This window comes from Vicugna pacos, chromosome X, assembly GCF_048564905.1.
Source record: "Vicugna pacos chromosome X, VicPac4, whole genome shotgun sequence".
Classification (NCBI taxonomy): Eukaryota; Metazoa; Chordata; class Mammalia; order Artiodactyla; family Camelidae; genus Vicugna; species Vicugna pacos.
The window spans coordinates 18,666,162-18,690,000 of NC_133023.1; the positions used below are offsets into that span (position 1 = coordinate 18,666,162).

Here is a 23,839-nt window from a genome sequence, read left to right on the forward strand (position 1 = left end):
ATCTGTACCCTACACACCACGGACTCCCACAGCTGGCTCTCCACCGGGCTGGTCCTATTGCAGAATGACTTGCATACCTAATGATCTCCGGATATGTCTACTTCAGTGTCCCAGGAACCTCTCTAAAAAAAACAACAACATGTCAGAGGATTACTAGACTTCCCTGGTGATGAATTTGTAATGTATGCAAATGTCAAATCACTATGGAACACACCTGCAACTAACATGATATTGTACGTCAACTGTATTTCATTTTTTAAAAATCAGCATGTCCAGCACTGAAGCCATTCTGTTCCTCTTTCCCTGTGAGCTGTTTCTTTGCCCTCCCTTTCCCAGTCAGTGGCACTCGCCATCTACCCTGTCACCCCGGCCAGAAGTTATCCTGTAGGTACTTCTCTCCTCCTCTACAGCCAGTCCCTACCTCCAAAATCTATAAACTGATTCTGCCTCTAAATCCACCCTGCAGCTCACCTCTCCCCGTTTTCATTTGTACCATAGTTCAGGCAGGCCTCTAAACAGGATTCCTAGATAAATTTTTTTTTAATTTTATAAATTTTGTCAAAAATTTTTTCCATTGAAATATATTTGATGTACAGTATTATGTTAGTTTCAGGTGTACTACAATAGTGATTTGACATTTGCACACATGATGAAGTGATCATGATAAGTCCTCTGTCCCCATGCAAAGTCATTACAATATTATTCACCATATTCCTTATGCTGTACCCCCGAAGCTAATTTATTTTATTTTACAACTGGAGGTTTGTTAATCCCTTTCACCTATTTAACCACCCCCCAACCCCGCAAGACATATCTTATTGATCTTTCTACTTCTAGACTTCTTCTGTCCAACACGGTCAGTAGCCACTAGCCGCATAGGGCTATTGAGCACTTGAAATGTGGCCAGTTTAAATTGAGATATAAGTGTCAAAAAATACACTTCATTAGTATTCTTATATTGATTACACACTGAAATGACAGTATTTTGATGTATTAGATTAAATGAAACATTCTTAAAATTTCCTCACCTGTTCTATTTTTGTTGTTTTTTTTTAAATATGGCTACTAGAAAATTTTAAATGACATATGTGGCTTACATTATATTTCTACTGGACTACATCACATCTAATGCACTACATCACATCTACTGGACTACATCACATCGATGCATTCTCTGTGCTGCTGCAGAGTGTCTTGCTGAAAAACAAACTCCCTGAGCTAAAAATCCTTTGCAGTCTTTTGGAATAAAATGTAATATTAGCTTAGCACACCATGCCTTCCCAAAAGGCCTTCAGTTTCAAAAACTTTTGAAACACTGTGCTGTCCAAACAAGGCCTCCAGCTAGATTCAGCTAGTAGGTTGACAGCTTTTAACTCCTAATCTGTTGACTGTTGTCTCTGTAGCACCTCCATCTTCAAATATTCAATAGCTGATACACTGTAAATAGATTTCAATAGAGTTGAGTATACTAGAAAATTCCTTGTATCGATTCTTCATTAGTACTAAATAAAGTTTAATACAAACTCTTAAAGAACAGCTACATTCCTATTGCTACTGTTGAAAATTCTCTGCTGGGCGATGCACCTGGTCCTACTGGACCAGGTGTGTGAGTGGGCACTCTGAGGGGACAGAGGTGGTGTGAGGACCCAGCCTCCACCTGCGGATGATGGTGGGGGGACCAGCTGGGAAGAGACCCCAGTGCGTTAACCATGCCAGAGAGATTAGATGAAAAGCTACAAAACTTGAAAGATCGATACTCATGAGATGATATTTCTCTGAGGAAAAAACCATAAACAGGAGGATGTTGAATAAAATGATGAAACAAAAAATGGGTCCTGAGACACTAAATTTAAAATTAAAACACCTGTATCATAAGGGTATTTTGACTGTTTGGAATATGTCTTCTTTGTCCATCAGTCTATGTCTAGGGTGGCTGACAATTTGAGAGAACCATAACTGAGGTATTTACCGAGCGGGACTTTTGCCAGGCTTTGTTGTCACTGGCACGATTTGATACATGTGTAGTGCCATGACAACCACGACCTAGACAGAACTAAAGTTATTTTCAGAAACTGAAATACTATTTTTGCTTTGGCTCTGATGTTGAACCACAGTTAGAGGCTTGATTTTTCTATTACTGTGTTGCTTTTCCTTTCTCACGGGTCCGTTAATATCTTGCATGTTTGGAGAAGGGTGTCTTCACCTTCCTCATGGTGTAATAACACTGCACTTTTAGAGGAGACACACTTGCCAGAAGCTTGTTGCTAGTCATTGCTTCCATAACCTTGCGACTGGGGTTTCCATAAAGATGCGCTTCTGCACAACTCTCTTTCCTCCCACAGCGAAACTGTAACCTCAGCAGTATTAGTCTGTAGTTCGCTCGGTTCTGTTTCTGCTCTTCAGTTCCAGCTATGTTTGGGTGGTGCCCCTTGTGTTCAGAACCTTCCTGCTATCTGCCTCCCTCTCAACCTCTGAAATAAGGAGAAACCCTCTCTCTGCACTTAAAAAAAAAAGAAGACTTCATTGGTGGTGTGATTTCTTACCCTTTCCAAGGTTACTTTTACTGTCAGACTTGACTTGCTTTATCTTGAAGGAATGTCCGCATAACCAGGTGATGGGTTCTGTTTCGTGCAGGGATACTTTCCTGTGCTTCCTATAATCACATGTACACAGAACTGCCCTTAAGGTCAAGCCTGAAAGCACACCTGACTTAATTCCTCTTGGGGTGCCCAGGGAGATTGAGAAGGGGCCTCCTTTCTGCTTCTTCTCCTCCCCAAATTAGCAAGACTCACCAGTCCTCACGAGGGCTCTTTCTGACCATCCCTAGAACCAAAAACAAGTTTTACCTGAGCACAGCTGACCCTCCAGCAGTGGTTCGCCACCTCAAATGCCCAATAAACCCTAACCTGGGAGATTTAAAAAAAAAAAAACTCCAGTGCCCAGGCGACACCCCAGAGTATTTAAATCAGCCTCTCTGGATGGGACCCAGGTATCAGTATACTTTAATGCCAGTGTGCAGTCATGGTTGAAAACCACTGCTCTAAAAGCCTTTCCTACCCTCACGCCTCTCAAAGCTTGTTCCTGGACTTAAAGTTTTTGAGACTATGGCCATGAGGTTCTATAGGGGAAGAGCATTAAATTGTCAGGACAACGTATAATGCCACCACCCACGACAGATGTCATTTATTGATCAGTTGTGTGTCAGGCACTCTGCTATGTCTCTATATATGTTATCTTTACATTTTTACTACATCCTTATATATATATAGTGTATTTACTTTTCGTACTTTACTATATTTTACTGTGTTTAATTTTAACTACAAAATGGGCCCCCTTATTACTGTTTCACAGAGAGGAAAAGGAAATGTTACAGGGGATAGATGATATGGTCAAAATCACACAACTAGGAAATGAGGGGAAACGTGGTGATAATAATATTGATCACGTGTTAAATCAAGAACAAAGACGAGAAAAACCATAGGGAAAAAAGTGTGTGCTAATTACAACCAGTTATACCAACAGTTTACATTTGTGCCTAATTACAATATAGTACAATGATGATTATGATTTTAAATGCCATTAAAAAGATACCGTATTAACTTGGGCAGATTTCTTTTGATTACAGAACAGCTCTAAATTTATTATAAATAGCTGTGGAATGAATAGCTAATAATCATAGCTACTATTTTATTGAGTGTTTACTATACACTAGGCATCACAGTGAGTACTTTATGTGCATTTCGTTTAACCTTACAAAAACCAAAACTCCGAGATCTAGACTACGATTTCCCCAGTTTTGTTGAGATGTCACTGACAAGTAACATCGGATATGTTTAAGATGTACCACATGGTGATTTCATGTGTGTATATATTGTGAAATGGTTAACACAGTTAGTTTAGTTAACATCCATCACCTCACATGGTTATGATTTTTTTTCTTGTGATGAGAGCTCTTAAAATCCACCCTTTTAGCAACTTTCAAATACACAGTGTTTTTAGAAGGGAAGAAGCTAAGGCTTGGAGAGATGGAGTGGTGTCCCTGGTGAATGGCACGTGCGGCTCTTCAGCCCAGGTGTGCGGGACTCCCGGGCTGCACTGTCCAGCCCTACATGCTTGCTCCGCCTGGTAAGCGTGCTGTGAACGAGCACAGCGGTCCACGGCTGCACAGCCTTTGCTTCCGTACTCACATGGGGTGCTTCTCTAGTCAGAACTCGTCTCTTGGCTTGTGAGATGGGCATAATTATTTTAAAAGTCTACAGAAGTTTCTGTCTGTGCTGGTAATAGTTTTAATGTTGAGTGTCGTGGTGACCTCATGAAGTCTCAGTGCTTGGATGAGAACAGTCTCTGTGCGGTCTCCTCTCCCTGCAGTCACACGAAAGCAGCCTCTCTTAGATCAGAAAGGGGTGACTCCGGAGTCGCCTTAGCTCCAGGACCGTGCGTCCCTTTAAGGGACTGGAGAGCATGTGCTTACTTAAAATAATCACTTTGTATTAAAAACTGGCCCAAAATAGAAAGGCTTGATTAATCAGAAATATTTTTATGAAATGTTTCAGGTGAGAGGCATTCAGTTCAAAAGATTATCTATAAAGTAAATTCTGAACCTAGATGACCAGCAGAACATCAGCATATTAATATGCCACGCAACCGAATGGCATGTCCTAGTCCAGTTCATGGTGATGGAAAAAGAACCATGTTGCCCCACCCTGGTTCAGACCAGTCACACAGGGCTGGAGGCGACTCTCTGAAAAGACTCCTTGTCTCACCTTTGTCAGAACCCCCTTCCCGGGGTAAAGCTGGTGGAGAACCCACAGGCTTGGGGTTCAGAAACCCTACGCTCCTGTTGTTGTGTCTCTTTTAACTCGCCAACAGATTGCCATGCTATGGGTTTTCCAGCATTCCTCAAAGACGTCACAGAATGAGGACTGAGTTAGTAATGCTTTGGTAGTGCCTGTCCTGCACAGAGTTAGCACTAAATAGGGTACTGTAGACTAAATAGGGTACTGTAGGACATAGCTGAAATCCAGTAAATGCACCCTACTTGATACATAGTGATAAGTCTATAATAGTACAGAACTCTTACTTGTAATCATGTAAGAACCTTTTTTCAAAAATCCCTTTAAAAGAAAAGAAAGCTGGTGTATTATGTCCGCAGTATCTCATCTGGAACCATTTTGAAATAAGTTACACCTAATTTTCCCCCCAACCTAACAACTCCCTGCCAGTCATTGTTTGGCAGTACAGAACTCATTTTCAAATTACTAAAACTCTCATGACCTAAAAGCTTTGATGTTTGGGGAAGTCTGTGCTACTGTTACTCTTGGGGTGTGTCTTGGGTACTAATTAAATCTGTTTCCTTCTGCATTATGATGTAATGCAGAGGTTGTAAAGTCAAGCCCCTTCAAGGATCAGATGTCAGGGTGTCGGCTCAAGGGAGGTGTTGACTGGTGGGAGCTTGGGAGTGTGTGCCTCGCCCAAAGGTATTTAAATTTTTAAAAATATTGAGTATCACCAGCTAGACAGACAGAATATACCTTATAGCCAGTTTCTACTGAAGATCTAACAGTTCACAGACCTTCAGCTACAAATCTCTTGTGATAATTAATCCTATCCCAGAAAGAAAATAGCTATATGCCACTTCATACTTGTTAATAGTTAACTTATTATATGTATGTATATATCCATGTACATATACGTATATATATATTTAAAGATTTGAATGTACCAGGAAGTTCACAAAACTAATTCTAGTTATTCAGGCTCAAATTTAAAAGTATTTTAATAACAAACAATGAAAGAACTGTTTTCTAGCTGAATTCTGGTGTTCTTATATAGATATAGAATTCTTGAATTACATAAAATGTCATCCTGGCGCTTGTGTGTCTTACTAGCTTACTGCCTGGCACATAATAGGCACACAAGAAGTGTTGAAATTAGGTCATTGTCACCAAATAAATCCATAGGGCATGGTATTATGAAATCTGTAACTTTAATTTATGGACAGTGTTAATACTGTGCATTTTTGAAAGGCACTTTTTTTTTCCAACCATGTTCACCGCTGAGTCATTCTGTAGTTACTCACAGATTCCCAGAGGAAAAAGCTATGGTTAAAATCTCATAATGCCCTAGGCAGTTGATACATCAATAAAGGAGCCTGACATCATGGATGCCATAGACCAGGTGCCTGCTGTGTGCCACATACGGTACACACCTTCTGATGCTGCTTCCTCAAAACATTCCTGCCATTTCACCTGTGGCTGATACTCAGTCTTGGGGAGATTCCCGTGTGGATAGTAACAGACCTTTCTGCTTCTAAATTCTCTGCTGGTGTGCTGGAAACATCTGTTACCACTACCACCTCCAAAATCACCCCTAAGGCCATCAGCGCATCGATCAGAGTACTTGAGTGAACCTAGGTAACCCTGTAATGTGTCCCCCGTGTTAGGTGGCTCTGGGGAAAGAGGAGCTCAGTTCCTTAAAATTCTCGGTAGAGGGTATGTGCCCCCATTGACCAGTCTGCCTGGATATCAGACACTTTGGTATCAGTGTCCACTATGTACAGAAGCTGTTTGTACTAGAATTGTATGCACAAAAGTACATAAACTAAAAGCCTGCCCGTTATTGGAAAACATTAACATATGCTGATGTCAAGGCAGACTTGGTAAATGGAAGATCAATATGTTTTCTTTCCAAAGTTAAACTTAGGATTTGTCCTCAGATTCTCCGCTCCAGCTGTAATCATGCTTCTCCAGCTTAAGCGTGCCTCTTTCCATGGAACCTTCCCCTGGCCCTGCGGGTAGTTAGGCACTCACCTCCTCACGTAGGTCTTCGGAGATTTTTGTCACATCTGTCTCTTGCCTCACACCCCTCTTAAATAAAGCTGAGTTCCTTGGAGCTGGGGCTGGTTACTGTCATTTTCACCCTGGTGTTGCTAAGCACTGAGCCCAGCCACATCTGATGGTGGGTGTTCACTGTGGGCCTGACAGCAAATGAATGAATGAATTAATCAACCAACCAACCAACCCAGGCCGCTGCCTGACCTCAGCGCCCTTACTCCCCCACATCATCTGATTCTGGGCAAGTCAGGAGGCCAGGCCACTGTGAGCGAGCGCGTAAGAGTTCAGCTATATCGTACTCATTAGCGTCTTTACTTTGACAATTTGGGAGGAAGGAAAAGGTGAGCCTCCAGCCAAACCCCTCTGTTAAAAATAGCAAGAAAACTGGTTCCAGGACAGTTTTCTTTCTCCCCTGTGTATTTTTGCAATTTTTTTCGTCGTTTCCAAAGTCAAATCTGGAACCCCCTCTCCTTAAGAGTCCCTGGTTCTTAGGAGAAACAAAGGTATCAAAGAAGAGTCCTCTTTTGTCAACACTCTCACCTCCGGTTGACAATTCAAATAAGGAAACTGTTTTGCGTAGCTTATAAGACAGCAAAAGCCCCGTATTGAGTGATGTCTAACCGAAGTTCGTCTTAATAATGTAAGTAATGTTCTAAAATTTATTATTGTAAAATGTTTACTCCACATCATTCTCATTTGAAAAACTAGTAACTCTGCCTTAACCACAGGATTGCATCTTTCTTCGAGTTTTTGAAAACATTTTGGTTCGACTTACTGGACTATAAACCTTGAGTGCTAACCTTGCCCGGTAATAAAATCTCGTTTCTGTCCAGTGTCACTTAATGGAAAGTCTCTTCATGTTCCTCATCAGACAGCTGCTCGAGATGTACCTGAGGTGTATTGTCATTTTCTAGAGAGGGAAACAGGGAAAACACCACTTGCGCCACCCAGCCCCCGTCATCCAAAAGCAAGTTCATCTGCGAACTCCAAGTGAGCCTTCTCACTCATCTCTCTGATCTGCTGTGCTTTTTCACTCTTCAGATTTATCGAGTCCTTTTTTTTTTTTTTTAAGATTATGAAGAATGACAGGGTGGGTACACCTCAGTGGTAGAGTGTGTGCTTAACATGCACGAGGTCCTGGGTTCAATCCCCAGTACCTCCATTTTTAAAAAATTTAAATAAATAAGTCTTAATTACCCACCCCAAAACAACAACAACAAAAGGTTATGAAGAATAGTTAATGTTCGAAGAATTATGTGGATGACTTAGACATCAGAGTTACAAAAGACGTTTTAAAGGGACAGCAGTAATCTGAGCGAGTGTCTAGAAGAGGAGCTAGATTACATGGCAGGTCTGGCAGTGATCACTTCTTCACTCCTGCCCGTTTTTCCTGAGCAGATATACTCAGGGTGCTCCTCAGTGGTAGTGTGTATAAAGGATGGTCTCCAGAAAGAGATTGGCAGCTTTAATTTGTTGGATATGTGCAATCATGGTCCATGTTAAATTCTAAATGCTTGTCCAATCAAGGATTCAGTATAGAAAAGAGGCAGTAACAAGCCTGCTGCATGCTGTAATAAAGAAATCTGTTGATTGAAAACAGTCTATATTTTGGAAATGATAGGGAATGTAATTGGTAAGAAAGAAAAGGATAGGGCATAAATAACGGGAAATAGAGCATATTTTTTACTGATAATACTAACTCGATTCAATAACATTTTAGTGTTGAATTTTTGTGTCCCAGAAAAGAAGAAAGGTGGGTCCTTTCTTGTTACTCTAAATGTCATAATTAACGAAGTGACCTTTTTTATTTTTGTTTTCGTGGAGAGCGGCTGTACTGGGCTAAATCTGAGGCAACAATGGGAGATGGGCTCAGGTTCTTTAAGAACTTTCACAGAACGTCTTTCTTTGGTTTTCTCATCCAAGGACGCTAGATATGTATTTAACCTTTGTGGGTTTTGTCTTTGTTTCTGTTTTACTTACAAGTACTACATGAATGTATTTTTGTGGTAAAAGATCCAAACTGTGGCAAAGTGTGCAGAGCAAAGCATAGTAGTCCTCCAGCCCCTGCCCCTCCCCAACTCCCCTCCCCGAAGTTACCACAGTGGATTTGTGGGCACCTTCCAGAATCTTCGTACATACACACCTGGGTAAAAAGATTCATAAGCAGATCATTTGAGGGGCAGTAGTGTTAAGAAATTGGATTTAGCTGTTCCTGTGTTCTGAAGCTTATTTTCTGCATAGATACAAATATAAACATTTTTTAAAAGTCACACCCTGGAGGGCTGACATTTGCAGCTCTGTGCTGGAAACGTGTCGTCGGTGTGGGCACCCGCGGCCGGGTCCTGGGTGGTTAGCGTGGACCCTCCTCATCAAGCTCCACGCTGGGTCACAAGCGGCCCTCTGTTGCTCCTCCACTCAGTTAGCCAGTGTCCAGCTGCTCGCTCGCTCTCTGTCTCTCTCTGAAGAATAAAATCTTCAACAATTTGAACTTCGGCCTCGACTATACACTCTTAAAAGTTTCTTTACCTCCTTTTATATTTACCTTTGTCTCCTGTTATATTTACCTTTTCTTCTATTTTTGTGCTTCCTTTCCCCGTTAATTATAACCCTCCATTTAGACTTGGCCTTGGAAATCTCATTTTATATAAAAATCCAACTCTTTAGAAAGTTCTAACTAGAAATGTGCACTGTACCGTATTGGTGAATGTTCATAATCACTCATTAAGGAGAATGTATAGGATGGAATTTGGTTATTAATAGATGCTGTTGTATTACATTTTAAAAATTGATCAACAGTCCTTTATTACCTTTCCATTAACCATCATCATGTTGAGGTAACCAAAATAACCTATTCCTCACATCCATGGTAAATAAACTGGATTTTGCTGCAAAAAGAAATGAAATTACTAACAAAAGTTAAGTGCCATATTTAGCATATATTATCACATTAAATATTTGCTATAAGAAGAATCCATTTTCTTGGTAAGTTTTTTTTTTTTTTTTTGTGCAGGACTGCGTTTTTCCTCTAAGCATCAAGCAGTGTAGGACTTCAGATTCCAAACTCACTGAACTTTCCCCTCTATTAACCTTCATTAAACATGTAGTGAACATCTCTCTGCCAGGCCTTAATTGTTCTAAGAGACAAATGATATACTGTCCTGGTTCTCCAGGAATCCATAATCTTTCGGTGGAGCGGGAGCCAGCATAGAAGAGGAGTTCTTAATTCCGCTGAGGTGGTGGAACGATTTCTATTCCATTTAGGGCATAGTGTGCTGGTGATGAAGAAAGGAAAACTGGAGGAGTCTGAAGTCAGGGATGAGAAGACAGGCAGTCCCCCAGTTTTTAAAGGTACTGTTAAGGGTGTATAGTTTTAAAAACTGTCTTTGAGGCAACAGTCTTTTAAATAACTTTTCCTGAGAAACCAAGGATTCTATAAAAACAAGTAGGCTTATAGGATGAGTTCCACTTTCTTTCAGCAACCATCAGCTTGTCTGTTGACAGTTAGCTGGCATAGTTGACAAGACACTCATTTCCTGGTCCTTTCTCCTTCCATCGCGCAGTTCTGGCTTGGATATTAGAGAGGGGACCCTGGACAAAGAAACTTGGACTTGGCCTGAGGAAGATGTGGGTGAAATCTGCTTATGTTCTGGTGGAGTCTAGAGTCCTCCAAAGAGTCTGCAGTAACCTGTGCCCTCTCCAAGCTCTTCCATTTACCTGAAATATGTTCTTTCACCAAATAAAAAGGCAGGCTCTCCCCTCTGGTTATTCCAAGCTGGCTTCTCCACGATCTCCCCAAAGTCAGGCCTCCCCAGGAGCCACCGTCTTTCTTTGGGGACCATCTACATTGTATTGGCTTCTGTCCCTGACCCAGAGCAAACCTACATGTGCAGTGTTCCTCATCAGACCCATTTGCTTCCCAATAGGTTACTGTGTCCTTGTGGGGATGCCTCTAGTTCTCAGCCCGTTTCAGAGCAGAGATGTCATGAATTCGGGGTTTGACTGATTGATTCTCCCTTGCCCCAGATTCTCTTGAGTAGCTTACTGTTCATCTTCATTCAGATTTTTTTCCCATTAAATCCCACCCACCCACCCAGGAGAGTGCGTATTTCGCTTAAAAAAAAAAGTCATTGAATGACAAGAAAAATCTTCACCCTCGAGAAAGAGTCTTGGTATTATTGGGCAAGTGTGAAGAGTGAGCCTGTCTGACACAGGGTGGTTATCCTTTGCAAGTACACTTAGGACAGTAGTTCCAAACCAGGGATGATTTTGCCATCCAAGGGACTTTGGGCAAAGTCTAGAGACATGTTTGATGGTCACAACTCAGGGAGGTGGCGTGCTACTGGCTTCTAGTGGGTGGAGGCCAGGGATGCTGGTGAACATCCTATTATGGAAACAGGATGGTCTCCACAACAGAAGATTGGCAGCCTGCAGTGTCAGTAGGTTAGGAAACCTTAACTTAGGGCGAATGAGAGGACGTGGGTGAGTGAGCTAGTGAGGAAGGCCTGGGGCCACTGTGCTAAATGCTGAGGAAACCCTAGATAGTATTTTGTCGACTCAAAGGCCACTAAGAGAAGTAAATGTAGTGATGATTTTCTGGGCACGAAGAAAGCAGCCTTGGTCTCTGGGTCACTGGTTTTATAGAAAGGCAGCTGTGTTGCCTTGCGGGTTTCAGACTTCTGGTCTGGGGACTCCTTTACATGCTTAAAAAGTATTGAGGGCCTTAAATTCATTTTAAAATAACAATAAGAAACTCATCACACGTCAACACAGAAACCTATTTTATGAAAATAACTATATTCTCCCCCCCCAAAAAAAATTGTGAAGAGTAGCACTCTAAATGTTTGCAAATCTCTTCATGTCTGGCTTATTAGAGGGCAGCTGATTTTGAATATCTGCTTCTGCATTCAGTCCATGGCAACATCACATATCATGTAGCCTCTGAAAACCCCACTGCAGACCCAGAATGAGAGTGAAAAAGACAGATAATGTCTTAGTATGATTTTGAAAAGTTTTGACCCCAGGGATCCTTGAAAGGGGCTCAAGTTCCCCCCTCCACCCCCCCACAACCCAAGGGTCCGTGGCTCACACTTTAAGAACAGCTGCTCCAGAACCAGGGAATCTGTGAACCTGAATGGGCAAAAGACACATCTTTATTTTCACTAACCTCTGACTGGAATTTTAGCCCTCCCTTCAATTCTAGGTGAAGACCTCAGACTACAGTGGTACTAGTAGCATCTATGATTTTGTCACCAGTAGAAGTCAAGGATATTTTCACGTGACATTACAGTTGATGCCGACACCTAAAATCTCATTTATATACTCATCGTTGCTTTGAAATTGCAGTCGTTACAATACTAGATCTTGTCACTTAATGCTTTAATCAGAAAGTACATGTACTGCTCACCGTAAATGTGTTCTTTAAATACTTTGATACATGTATTTCAGTATAATTGGGTTTGTGATCCTGTGTGTTCTCTTTTACCTGTTTAAAAACATTCTGAGAAGGGGTCCAGGGGCTTTATTTGGTAGACTGCCAAAGAGGTCGTTGGTACAAAAGTCCTTAAGAAGCCTCACCCTAGGAAGTTACTCAACCAGAAAAGCACCACTAGGCCATTTGGGGGAAGCAGTCTGGCCTGAAAGCAGGGCAAAAATTGGCAAGTGGTCCAGAAAAGCCAGTTCCAGCACCATCACTGTCGGCTTGCGTCCTGCCTGCCCCTGCACACGCAGCCGGCACAGGCCCTCACGGGAAGCAGTGTTCACAGTGAACACTCTTAGTTTTCCAGAAAGAGTTCAGCACCTTGTAATATAGGCATTTGAGAAAGGTGTCCTTTAGAAGTTTGCATAATTCACATAAACATCTCCAGCCTTCTCAGCGAAGCCAGCTACCCTACTAGTTCTAGATAGCCAAGGTTTTCCTGCCTCTGTGACATGTTAATAAAGCTTCCCGAATATTCCTGGGCGGGCACAAAGAGGGGCAAAAAAAACGATGGCTTCTGAGAAGGGGCTAGGGGTGGACGGGAGACTTTTTGTTGGTTGGTTGACTCTTGAATTTTATCTGTTGTACATGCACATAATTTTTCATATCACAAGTTCCGTTTGGCTGCTTACCAAAAGCTGTCCCTTTTCCCACAGCCTTCCCGTTCGCCAGACCTCAGAAGCAACCATTTGTAACTCGTTGTGGTGCTGCTTCTAGTGTTTACCTCCTTATCTCCAAACAACTGGCACAGAGTGCATTATCTGGTCACTTCCTACAGTGGACAACACCCCCGCCCCATGCCCATAAGGCAGTTATCACGATTCTGACAGGTCAGCAGTCAGTATTTATACATACCAGCCCTTCCCCTGGTTATCTAAACCTGCTCTTAATCCAGTTCAAACATACCCGGTATTCTGGGCTGATGGTTCTCATGGCCTGATGCGCAGCTGTCATCCTGGGCTCTCTCCCTCACCCTCGTCTGGGCATTGCCTTCATATAGCACTCACTTCAGAGTCCTCATGTCCTAGAGTCTGCATCTTTGTTCACTGTTTCTGTTTTGGGGAGAAGTAGAGTGCCTCTTCCAGTAGCTTTTGAGGACAGATCCATGGCACATGAAGTTTTTGAGACCTTGTCTTAAAATGCTCTTAGTCTACCTCATACCTAATGAATAGATAGAGAATTCTAGGCTGGAACTCAGTTTCCTTCATAATATTGGAGACAATGTTCTACTCTCTTTTTTGAAAACCTTTCCGATTCCTAATCCTTTCTATATGTGACCTTAAATCGCCACTTCCTTTTGAGAAAACCAGAGGTTCTCCTGTGCACGTAGCCATGGCCACGTTGACGACAGCATGTCTTGGTCTGGAGCAGTCTTCACTCGTGATGCTGGGCCCTTTCCATCTGGAAAGGCAAGCCTTCCAGTTCTGGGAAATTTTCTTGAATTTCTTCTTTGATTATCTCCTCATCATTTCCAATTAAGTTTTTTCTTTCTGCTATTACACTTCCAATTTCTAAGAACTTTTTCTTGTTCCCCAAATGTCCTTCTTTCATGGATGTAATATGTCAGTTAACTTGAGTTTTTTCTCATAGGCTGGTTGATTCCTCAAAGAAGACTTTCCCAGTCTCATTGCTGCGGGAGGTGGCTGCCAGCATCTAGGAGGAAAGGGAACTTGGGGTCTCAGCATCCAGTATCGGCCCAGTGTCCCCCTCATTTCAGAGGCCCTCACCAGGGAATAAGCCTTCTGCCAGAATGGAGGCAGGGACTTGGGATCTGTTTCTGAAACATGCTTCAACCAATTTTCTAAGGCTGCCCTTCACCTGTTCTTTTCCAGATGTTCTTTTCAAGATACCTCCAGGCACCCATTCACAGGCTCTTGGGAGCTTTATGGGATAAACCAGGTTCCTCTTCAGCTCCCCCCCCCACTGCCTGCCTGGAATCGTGCTTTCTGACACCTGTCAAGTAAATTCCCTCTTGTCCTTCTGTTTTCTAGCTTTTGCTTTTGGCATCTCCACTCCTGTTTTCCTCTTCCTTGAAGTTTATTATGCCTTTAAACAAAGGCCTTTACTGTCATTTTAGTGCAGATTTAGGAGTTTACAGAACTAAATATGTGTATTTAGTGTACCATCTTTAACCAGAAATTCGGGAGTTTGCATTATAGGCTTTTTTGGTGCTGTTTGAATTTTGTCCACATTTATGTTCTAAGAATTCGAATTATATGTATTTGTAAACAGTGCTTCCTTCTTTGTTCTTTATTATAGTTAAGAGATTTCCACTTATATCTGTACTATCATTTGAACGCTCATGAAATCCAAAGGCCTCCTAGTATGGAATAAAGAACGTTGGCAGGGGTCTTGGTACACACCCCCACCCCTACTTAGCTCATGTCCCACCTGGCTCAGATATGATGTGAAGTAGTTCTCTCTGCATGTTTTCCTTTTTTGGTTAGATTCTAGACAGGATCCACAGTTCACAGTATAAAATGATACCAGGTATGCAAATAGCAATAATAATAGTTAACATTTATTGACTACATGAAGCACTAGATACTATGGTAAGCAAGTCCCGTGTTTTAACCTACTTAATTCCCACAACAACATATGAACTAGGCACTTTTCTTTTCTTTTCTTTTTTTATCTATTTTTATTATTTTTTTTTAATGCAGTACTTGGGCTTGAGCCCAGGACCTCGTGTATGCTAGGCACACACTCTTACAGCTGAGTAATACCCTCCCCCACTGAGCTATACCCTCTGCCAAACTAGGCTCTGTTGTTATCCCTACATTACAGATGAGGCGATGTAGGTACTGCTCAAGGTCACACAGCAAGTCAATGGCAGAGTCAAGGTTCAACCCTGAACAGTTTAGCTCTAGAGCACGCTTGAAAGTTAACTGCTGTGTGCGCAGTGCTAATGGTTTGTAAATTGTGTGAATAAAAGTACTGTCCCCAACTTTGTTGCAGATGTTCCCAAACTTCCTTAATGAACCAGCTGTCATAACTTACTGTGCAGCTCTTTTTTCCACATGAAACTTGCCAAAATGTCACTAGACTAAGCAGAAAAAAATTAACTATTTACCTTGAATAAAATATCATTAGCAGAGAACTGGTTGGTATTAAGATAATTGCATAAAACTTGATTTTCATTGCATGAAAAGAATGTAAATTGGCCACTTACCCTAAAATAGTACTAGAGAATGCAAGTGATAAAACATGTCAATATTCCTCTTTTTCCTGTTATTAATTGAGGGACACTTTAAAAATCATAAAAGATTACATAAGAGCTTTAGAAGAATTTAGATTTTCTTTACTAGGCAGTCAGCTTCATTTTTATAAAACTGACATCACTGTTAAACTGTTTTTACCTCAGGTTAAAATTTGACTGACCTATTCTGCTACTGACTGAGTCATACCAGGTCACTGAAACCTAAAATAAGTATGTTCTAAGTATTGGGTAACCACTGTAATCTATTTAGAACCAAGATCCCCTCAAGACTCGTTGACTTCTCTCCTGCGTCACCAAGATGGCCAGCACGTGCATCAGTAACGCCCCCATGTTCTCATTAGCTCTCCAAGTAGGCAAGTCTGCCAGGACCACGTGCAGAAGTAAATTCAGTGGCATCTCTTTGGTCCAGAGTTATGACTGTTGTTCTATATGTCAGCCCGTACGTTGCTAACTTTTTTTTCTGCAGTAACATATTTTGTGAGTTGACTTGACCCATGGTTCATCTGAATCCAGGCAATTACACTTACAGTAAAGGTTCTGCTGTCCAGTTTTTCTGCATCCTGTGGAATGTCAGAAGGCAAGAATTCTGCATCTAAAGGAAACATGAAAAATAAAAACGGAAACACCTGAAGACTGCTTTCACTCATATTAATCTGCTGCTCGGAGCGATGAGGCTCAGCTCTGCACTTGGCTGAGAAGGGCTACGTGGCCTCAGAGCAAGAATTAAGAGTCTGAGTGATGCTCCCCTTGATGTTCAGGTGGAAAGGCCACGTTAGCAAGTATAGTAAAATGTACCGACTCAGGTTCGATTACAAGTGGAATTTTGTCCCTTGAGTTTGGGTTGGGGAGATGACCTATAAATCACTCATATCCATGCACTGTGGAAGAGATTTGGACCCTGTATTTTCTTGTATCTCCCCTTATAAGACAGTAATTTTCCTTTAGGGATTTGGGTTTCTCGATGTATGCATTAATAGGGAGATGGAAAGAGAGAGAATCACAAATTAAAATCATTTTATGGTAAGTGCCTATGCCTTTTCCACGCTATGCTTCTCTTTGTAGAATTCAAAGTCAGAAAAATCATTCAGGTGAAGACTATGCATTTTGATGTTAACAAGATTCCACTCTTACAGATAGACAACCAGTTAACAACATGAAATGAGGCGGTGATGGTTTTCGAAATGAAATAATGTTTGATGTAACCTCGAGTTTCTCTCTGAACTTTGGCCATATTGTTAGAAAAGCGAGGAGGAGGGGAGCAGCTCTGTCAAGCACAGAATTACACACAGGGGAAAAATTAATCTAAATACTAAGGGAGAAGCCTGTGTTCTCTTGCATGATATTTAGCAGCAAGAGCAAGGAGAGGGCTGTTTCTTTCTTTGTGTAATGTGCAGTAGTTACAATAAACACAAGATTTCCAAATCTCAGAGGACTCTCTTGACAGTTGCTTGATAACAGCTTTTTTCATTCCATAGTTTTGACAGTTTGTGTGTGTTGCCATATCTAGTGTAAACTAAAACATCACTGTCATTCTGTTTTTCCTTTGTATGTGGCTTTTTTTTTTTCATCTTTAGGATAATGAAAAAGATGGGCTTTTCACTTGTAGACTAGAGTAAGGCAAGTTGTGTGTGGAGATGAGTGTGTGTTTATGAGTTTTGAAGGATTCGAGTTGACAGCAGAACACTGCTTTAAATAATTTTTTTCTCCATCTGGCTTCAGTAAAAGTCTAAGTGGGATGTGTACGTTTTCTCTTAATCTTTCGATAAATAGCAAATCTCAGGCATCTGTGTGGGTACCTTTTATTGTTTATCTGTGGTTATTGAAAGTGTGTGAATACAATAAACATCTCCAGTGCTCCTGGCTGTGCAGCCTTTGAGAAATGGAAAGCTTTCTGTTCCTTGTCCTTGGCAAGGGCCTCACCCTGTTCCACCTGGGTGCTCACAGCCCCCAAGCATGCTTCTCATCACCCAATGGATCCCTCATCCTTCCCGCTTCTGCCAGGTTCATAGTTGAATGAAGTCATCAGAAGGTTTTAGAAACTACAGGGTTTCAGAGGGGAGAGTGTAGCTCAAATGGTAGGGTGCATACTTAGCATGCACGAGGTCCTGGGTTCAGTCCTGGTACCTCCATTAAATAAGTAAATAAACCTAAATTACCTCCCCCCACCAAAAAATACTAAAAAGATTTTTTAAAGAAAAACAGAACAGGGTTTTATTGTTCTTGATTTATCTGGTCTTAAACTCAATTGCATCAGCGCGGTTTGCGAGGCCGCGGGGGAGGCTAGGGGCCAGGAACACAAGTCAGGGTCACGGTGGTCTTTACTCATCAGGTGCAAACTTGCAGATTCCGGAAGGGGTCTCATACGTGGGAGACCTTCCCCCTCCTCCAGCCCCGCTAACCTTTCATGTGTAGAAATCTCAGTGAGGTTATTTTGCCATCAAACCAAATTTGCTGTAGCGTAGCAAAGCGCCCGATGCCGTCATCTGGCATGTTACAGACAAATTCCAATTACTTTTCTACTTCGAGCTATTGTTAAACACTACAAGCTAGCTGACAGTAAAATTATAAATACAGGTGTTGTCACACTACACTATAATCAGAATTTTAATTTGAATTTTCATTTGTAAAGCCTTTTTTTCCCACATGAAAATGGGAATAGAATTAGTTTTATTGACAGTAAAAAGACATTTTGAAAGCTTACTAAATCATTACCTGTATTTAGCAGGAGGAAAAATTGTATATGTCCATGTAAAAAGAAGAGTTTTATTATCACATATTTACTCATTATATTTGGTGGTAAATAAAACGGGGAAGATGCGTTTGACACATGATTGACGGAACTCACTCGGTTTTTGCTTCATCAGGACAATAGACAGACATAAATATATATTTTGCTTTTGTTTTGTTCTGCAGTTACTAATGCAGACCCATAGACAAAATCTTCTTCGCGCAAATTAAGTACAGCCTGTCGGGAGGCTGCGTGCCATGCTCAACTTTTTATTTGGCAATTTTCTTTTCTTATCTAGATTCATCATCTGGCACTCTCTTTTTCCCCCCTTTGCGTGGTGGTTGGAGTGGGTTCCCCCTTCTCAAGTCCCCCTTTTTTTTCCCTCAAGGCATTTAGTGTCGTGTCTGCCAGATTTCAGTGATGAGCAGGGAATTGCTTTTAAAGTGGGCATTATGCCAGTTCAGCAGCACAATGGAAAACCAATCTTCCACCATTCTACTTTTGATGCTGTTATTGTAGCATTTTAGATAACTGCTCCCACAAAAAAAAAAAAGAGAGAGAGAGAGAAAAAAAGATGTGCTCAATTGCTACCAGTTAGTCAAGTTAAATCCAGAGTAGCATTAAAATTACTCTGAAAACTGTTTGTCAGAGGTCAGGTGCTGTCTGTGGCTGCCGCACATAGGATAGCTGTTCTGTTCTGGTGGAGTTTTTTTTTTTTTCCCTTTATTATTACTGTGACTGACCAGCTCTCCAAATAGCCCTTCACTACCTGTTTACTTATTGTCTTCACCTCCCTGTTGAAAAAATGTGTCAAACAGAAATGTTGAAAAGTTTCTTTAAAGTGCTGGAAATAGCAGGAGAGTGAGTTGTTCAGGGTGCTAGAGTTTGTGCAGCGTGAAAGCAAAAAAAAAAAAGTGGGGGGTGAGCGAGAACATAATTCTCTGGTTTCTATAGCAAGATTACTGTTTTCTTCTTTTTATCTTCACTTTTCAACCACTGGGTTCACTGTTCTACTTTTTTTTTTAATAGCACAAATGGAATTTATCCTCTCTCCATCTCAAGTCCCTCCTCCCCTCCACTGGCTTTGCTTGTGAATGAAAAGGACTCCTACTATGACTGCAGGACAGATGGCAGCTGTATATGTTGGATTCGATGTACTTTGGAGTGAACCATATTTTTCAATTCAAGGCCAATGGATGGGCTGTTTCGAGGGTGGCAGTAACACTATATTTCAAGCCTGCTCCATTTCCACAGAATTTATTTAGACTTAAAACTACATAAATAACCTATAAGCGGTGCTCAAGATAATTGAGTTGTGATCTGTTAGATGTATTTCAGTAATAATAAAAGCAAAACTCGGGTTTCTGGACTGCCTTTCTTCTAAAGAATGTATCTTTACCTTTATACTATCTCTAATGGAGTTTTCTCTTTTGTTAACCATATCTATTATAATCAGACTCTAAGCCTTATGCAGGCAGGCATTTTTTATTCTTTTATTGAGGTAACATTGATATGTAACATTATATCAGTTTCACATGTACATGTATTTCTACTTCTGTACACACTGCAGAGTGCTCACCACCAGAAATTTAGTTTCCATCAGTTTCCATCCGTCACCATCACCATCCAGATGACACCGTTACCCATTTCACCCTCCTTCCCCTGCCTCCCAATTTCTCCTCTGTTAGTAGTTACTCTGGTCTCTGTATCTTCGTGTTTGGTTTGGTTTGTTCATTTACTTACTTTTGTTTGTTTTTTAGATTCCAAATATGAGTGAAATCATATGGTATTTGTCTTTCTCCATCTGACATTTATTTTTTTTAGTTATTATTTTTATTTATTTATTTTGGAGGGTGATAATTAGGTTTATTTATTTGTTGGAGGGACTGGGCATTGAACCCAGGACCTTGTGCATACTAAGCATGTGCTCTACCCACTGAGCTATAGCCTCCCCCCAACTTATTTTCACTTAGTATAATACCTTCAAGGTCCATCCATGTTGTTGCAAATGGCAAGATTTCACCCTTTTTTTAGTGGCCAAGTAGCATTATCTACAGATACCACATCTTCTTCATCCATTGATGAACACTTAGGTTGTTTCCATGTCTCGGCTATTGTAAATAATGCTGCAGTGAACATGGGGATGCGTGTATCTTTTTATGTTAGTGTTTTTGTATTCTTTGAGTAAATACTCAGAAGTGGGATAGTTGGATCATATGGTTATTTTCTTCTTAATTTTTTGAGGAGTCTCTATGCTGTCTTCCATGATGGCTAAGGCAAGCTTTTTTTTTTTTTTTAATGGATGTACTAGGGATTGAACCCATGACCTCATGCAGGCTAAGCATGCACTCCACCACTGGGCTACACCCACCCGCCTAAGGGAAGCATTTCTGTCTCTTTTGTTCATTCCTGTATCTCCGGGGCATACCTGGCACATGGTAGGCACTCAGTATATGTCTGTTGAAGTAATTAATAATTCATGCTTCTCCTGTGGGTTCATGGAATTGTGCGTTTGCTTATTTGTATTTTTTAAATCCAACTAGATTGCCAGACTGTGTTACTGAAGTATAGCTGTCACATGGATTTAGTTTTGGATTCCTTCCTTCACCCCCAGCCCATCCCAAATTGTACTTGACACCTAGTGGGTAGTCAATAAATATTTGTTGACTGAACAAGTAGAGAGGCCCAAACACAGGTCATTTGCCAGTGAGGGATGTGGTCATTTGGTTGTAGAGGTGAAGACCAACAAAAATTGTTCCACCGATCAAGAGCCTACGAGTTCTCGGCCTTATGTGAGTCCAGAGTTCTTGCCCGGATGTCATGGTTTTCTGGGCTTATTTTCAGATTTACGTATTCCTTCAGTTTCTAGTTTAAGAGCATTTTACTTTTGCTAAAGCATTGAAGAAAAGGCCCTGATAGTGATGTGGTCGGTATCTGTAACCAGCCCATTCACTAGCGCCATCTGGAAGAATCCATTGCATGCTCTCCAGTGTGAGTGGCCCTGCCTTAACGTGGGAAGGAGACTGCCCTGCTTAGAGGGATGCATCCAGGAAAGCAGTTAGACCTCCCACAGCACCATTTGCCTCTTCTGTGGAATGGTGGTTCAGGCATTCTGTCATTCTGTCGTGTCCTCCACTACCTACATCTCTGGAGCCCCCTGCTTCCATCTGCAAAGTGAGGGAAATGAGGGCCTAGAGGCTGCTTCACAGGGTCAGAGGCTTCGGAGAATTCAGTGACTTCATCAAGAATGTACCATGTAAGAGACACACCGCTCTCCCTTTTAATCTTTGAGTCATAAATGTGACATAGCTTTGGATAGCAACAATTTGCAAATCAATAAGACCTGTTTTGTAATTAGCTTTGGAATAAGCATTAAAAAGTATACATTGAGGACTGTGATAGTAAAAATGCAGAGCGAGGTGGGGATTCTTTGTTGGTAGCTAAAAAGGTACATCTTAAATATACAGAAATGGAGGTGATGAGTGTCTCTAGCTACCAACACACTCTCTTAGAAGAATGCCTGGATAGAAGCCTTTTTGTAAAGGAGAATATAAAGGGATTTTCTTAAGTTTTACCACAAGGGTTATGCATTTATTTGAGAAGAATCTTGAATGTGCAATAGAACATTCCCTGATGTGCTCAGTCCATCTTTTCTTCTCTCATTTGATCTTAATCCAAGAAGAGCCACAGAATGCACTGAAATAAGGATTCCGATTTTTATTAAAGCAGATTTAACTGTCTATAAAGTGAAATGTTTGGCCTTACGGGGAGGAGAGGGGAGCAAGTTCATTCCAGAATCCTGCATCCACATGGGCTGAAATTGCCAAGACTCTCGGTTGTCTGGGCCAAAGGTAAGAAACCTATAATAGTACTGAGGAGAACTTGTGCATTTTTAAAGTACAGTTGCACAGACTGGGAAGTAGGAGAATGCGAGTTTCTTTTTGTGCCCCTCCGCACACGGAGAGGAAGGAGCGTGAGCCCAGGTGTGGCCTTGCAAAAAGCTTCCTGGTCCGGTTTCCTCATGGGTAGAGCGTCTCTTCTGTTTCACTGATGAGATTGTTGTCAGGATGAAATAATAGAATATGTATTATATGTATTTTTCACCCTCTCTATATCAGGAATTGGTGAACTTTCTCTATAAAGAGTCACAAAGTAAATATTTTCAGCTTTGCGAACAAGGCAGTGTCCATTGTAGCTATTCATGTTCGCCGCTGTGGCCATGGCCAATTCAGAAACACATGCGCATGGCAGTGTGCCAATAAAACTTTATTGACAGAAACAAGTGGCAGCCTGGATTTGGTCTTCAGGCCATACTTGGCCAACCCTTGCCCTATGATAATGAAAGGCATAAAACATAAAATACCAATTTTTTTTTAACTGCTTCTAGTAAACCACTCCCCCTACTTGGGAGTTAGCCAGTATGGTCAGTACTTGGCCAACCCTGTGAGGAGAAAGCCTTCTTCTGTAAGTTTTAGGTCAACTTTACCAAATTCTTGCTAAATTCTGAAGGTAGAATTTAAATTTTATTCAGCTTGTATTTATGGGTGGCTTCACTTAGGCTACCTAGCCTCACAAGAGCCTCCAACTTCTAAGAAAGTGTTCTGCTCTTAGGACAGTTTCCTTAGAGCCTTGATGTTAGTTATGGCAGAGGGGATGCCCCAGTTAAAACGCTAAGTAGGGTGGGACACAGTCACCAGTTACCTCCCCTGGACCACCCTGGAGTTGACAGAGAAGGACAGTGGCCATCTTGATGACCAGCCAGTTAAGGTTTCAAGATACGTGGTCAATTGTGATGAAACTGACGGAGAATCCTACTTAAAGAGCTTGACTGACATACCCTGGAATGGAATACACCATGGTCTTCGGGTTTCCAAGAGACAAAGTCATATTAGCTTAATAGAAGAACTTGGAGAAAATACAGCCTATCACTTCAAAGAATTTAAGAGGGTAGAGGTTGCTAATCCTGATACCCTGAAAACTGGTATTTCAAACTCCACGGTTGGTTCTTTGAGTGGCTGCATTGCTTTTAAGATTTAGATTGTAACTGATGAGTCAGAAATCCACAGCCACATCCATTTTACATAAACATTAAATCCAGAGCAGCCAAAAAATGTATCTGGTACAGAATTTGCCTTCATATACTTTTCCTTGGATAATGAGTTTGATGGTAAGCAGTCACTTAAAAGTCTGCCTTTGACTTTCCCTCAGATTTCTTAAGGCCTTTGATTTTCCCCCACTCCTTAGGTGTTCCACACTGAGTCAGTTAGCTTTTTGTAATACATACCCCACAAGTTGGCAAATAATATATTTATTCATGATTTTCTGTATTCCCACCATTTCTCCAGGGCAGTGGCCCTCTCTGATAGGCCGCTTCTAAGATGGCACCCGATGATCCCTGCCCCTTAGCGTTCACTCTTACGCAGTAGCCCTATTCCTCTGGGTATGAGCCAGACCCAGTGCCAAAGAGGGTGGGACATCACCAGGACATCACTTCTGAGATTAGGTTACAGAAGATTTTGACTTCCGTCTTGAGCATGCACTCTCACTCTCCTGCTCATTCACTCTGAAGGAAAGCAGCTGCC

The 23,839-nt window shown here is 41.4% G+C and overlaps 1 protein-coding gene across 3 annotated transcripts in view; it reads left to right on the forward strand.

The window, feature by feature from the left end:
• The window catches only part of POLA1 (DNA polymerase alpha 1, catalytic subunit), a 268,997-nt gene that overhangs the window by 233,581 nt on the left and 11,577 nt on the right, over positions 1–23,839 (forward strand). The window contains exon 37 of one of the 3 annotated variants that reach the window (XM_031673315.2): positions 19,287–19,552. The exons of the other annotated variants lie outside the window; for them this stretch is intronic. Coding sequence (XP_031529175.1) covers positions 19,287–19,351 — 65 coding nt within the window. The 3' untranslated portion in view covers positions 19,352–19,552. Of the gene's footprint in view, positions 1–19,286; positions 19,553–23,839 lie in introns of those variants that run through there. 3 annotated transcript variants of the gene reach the window in all.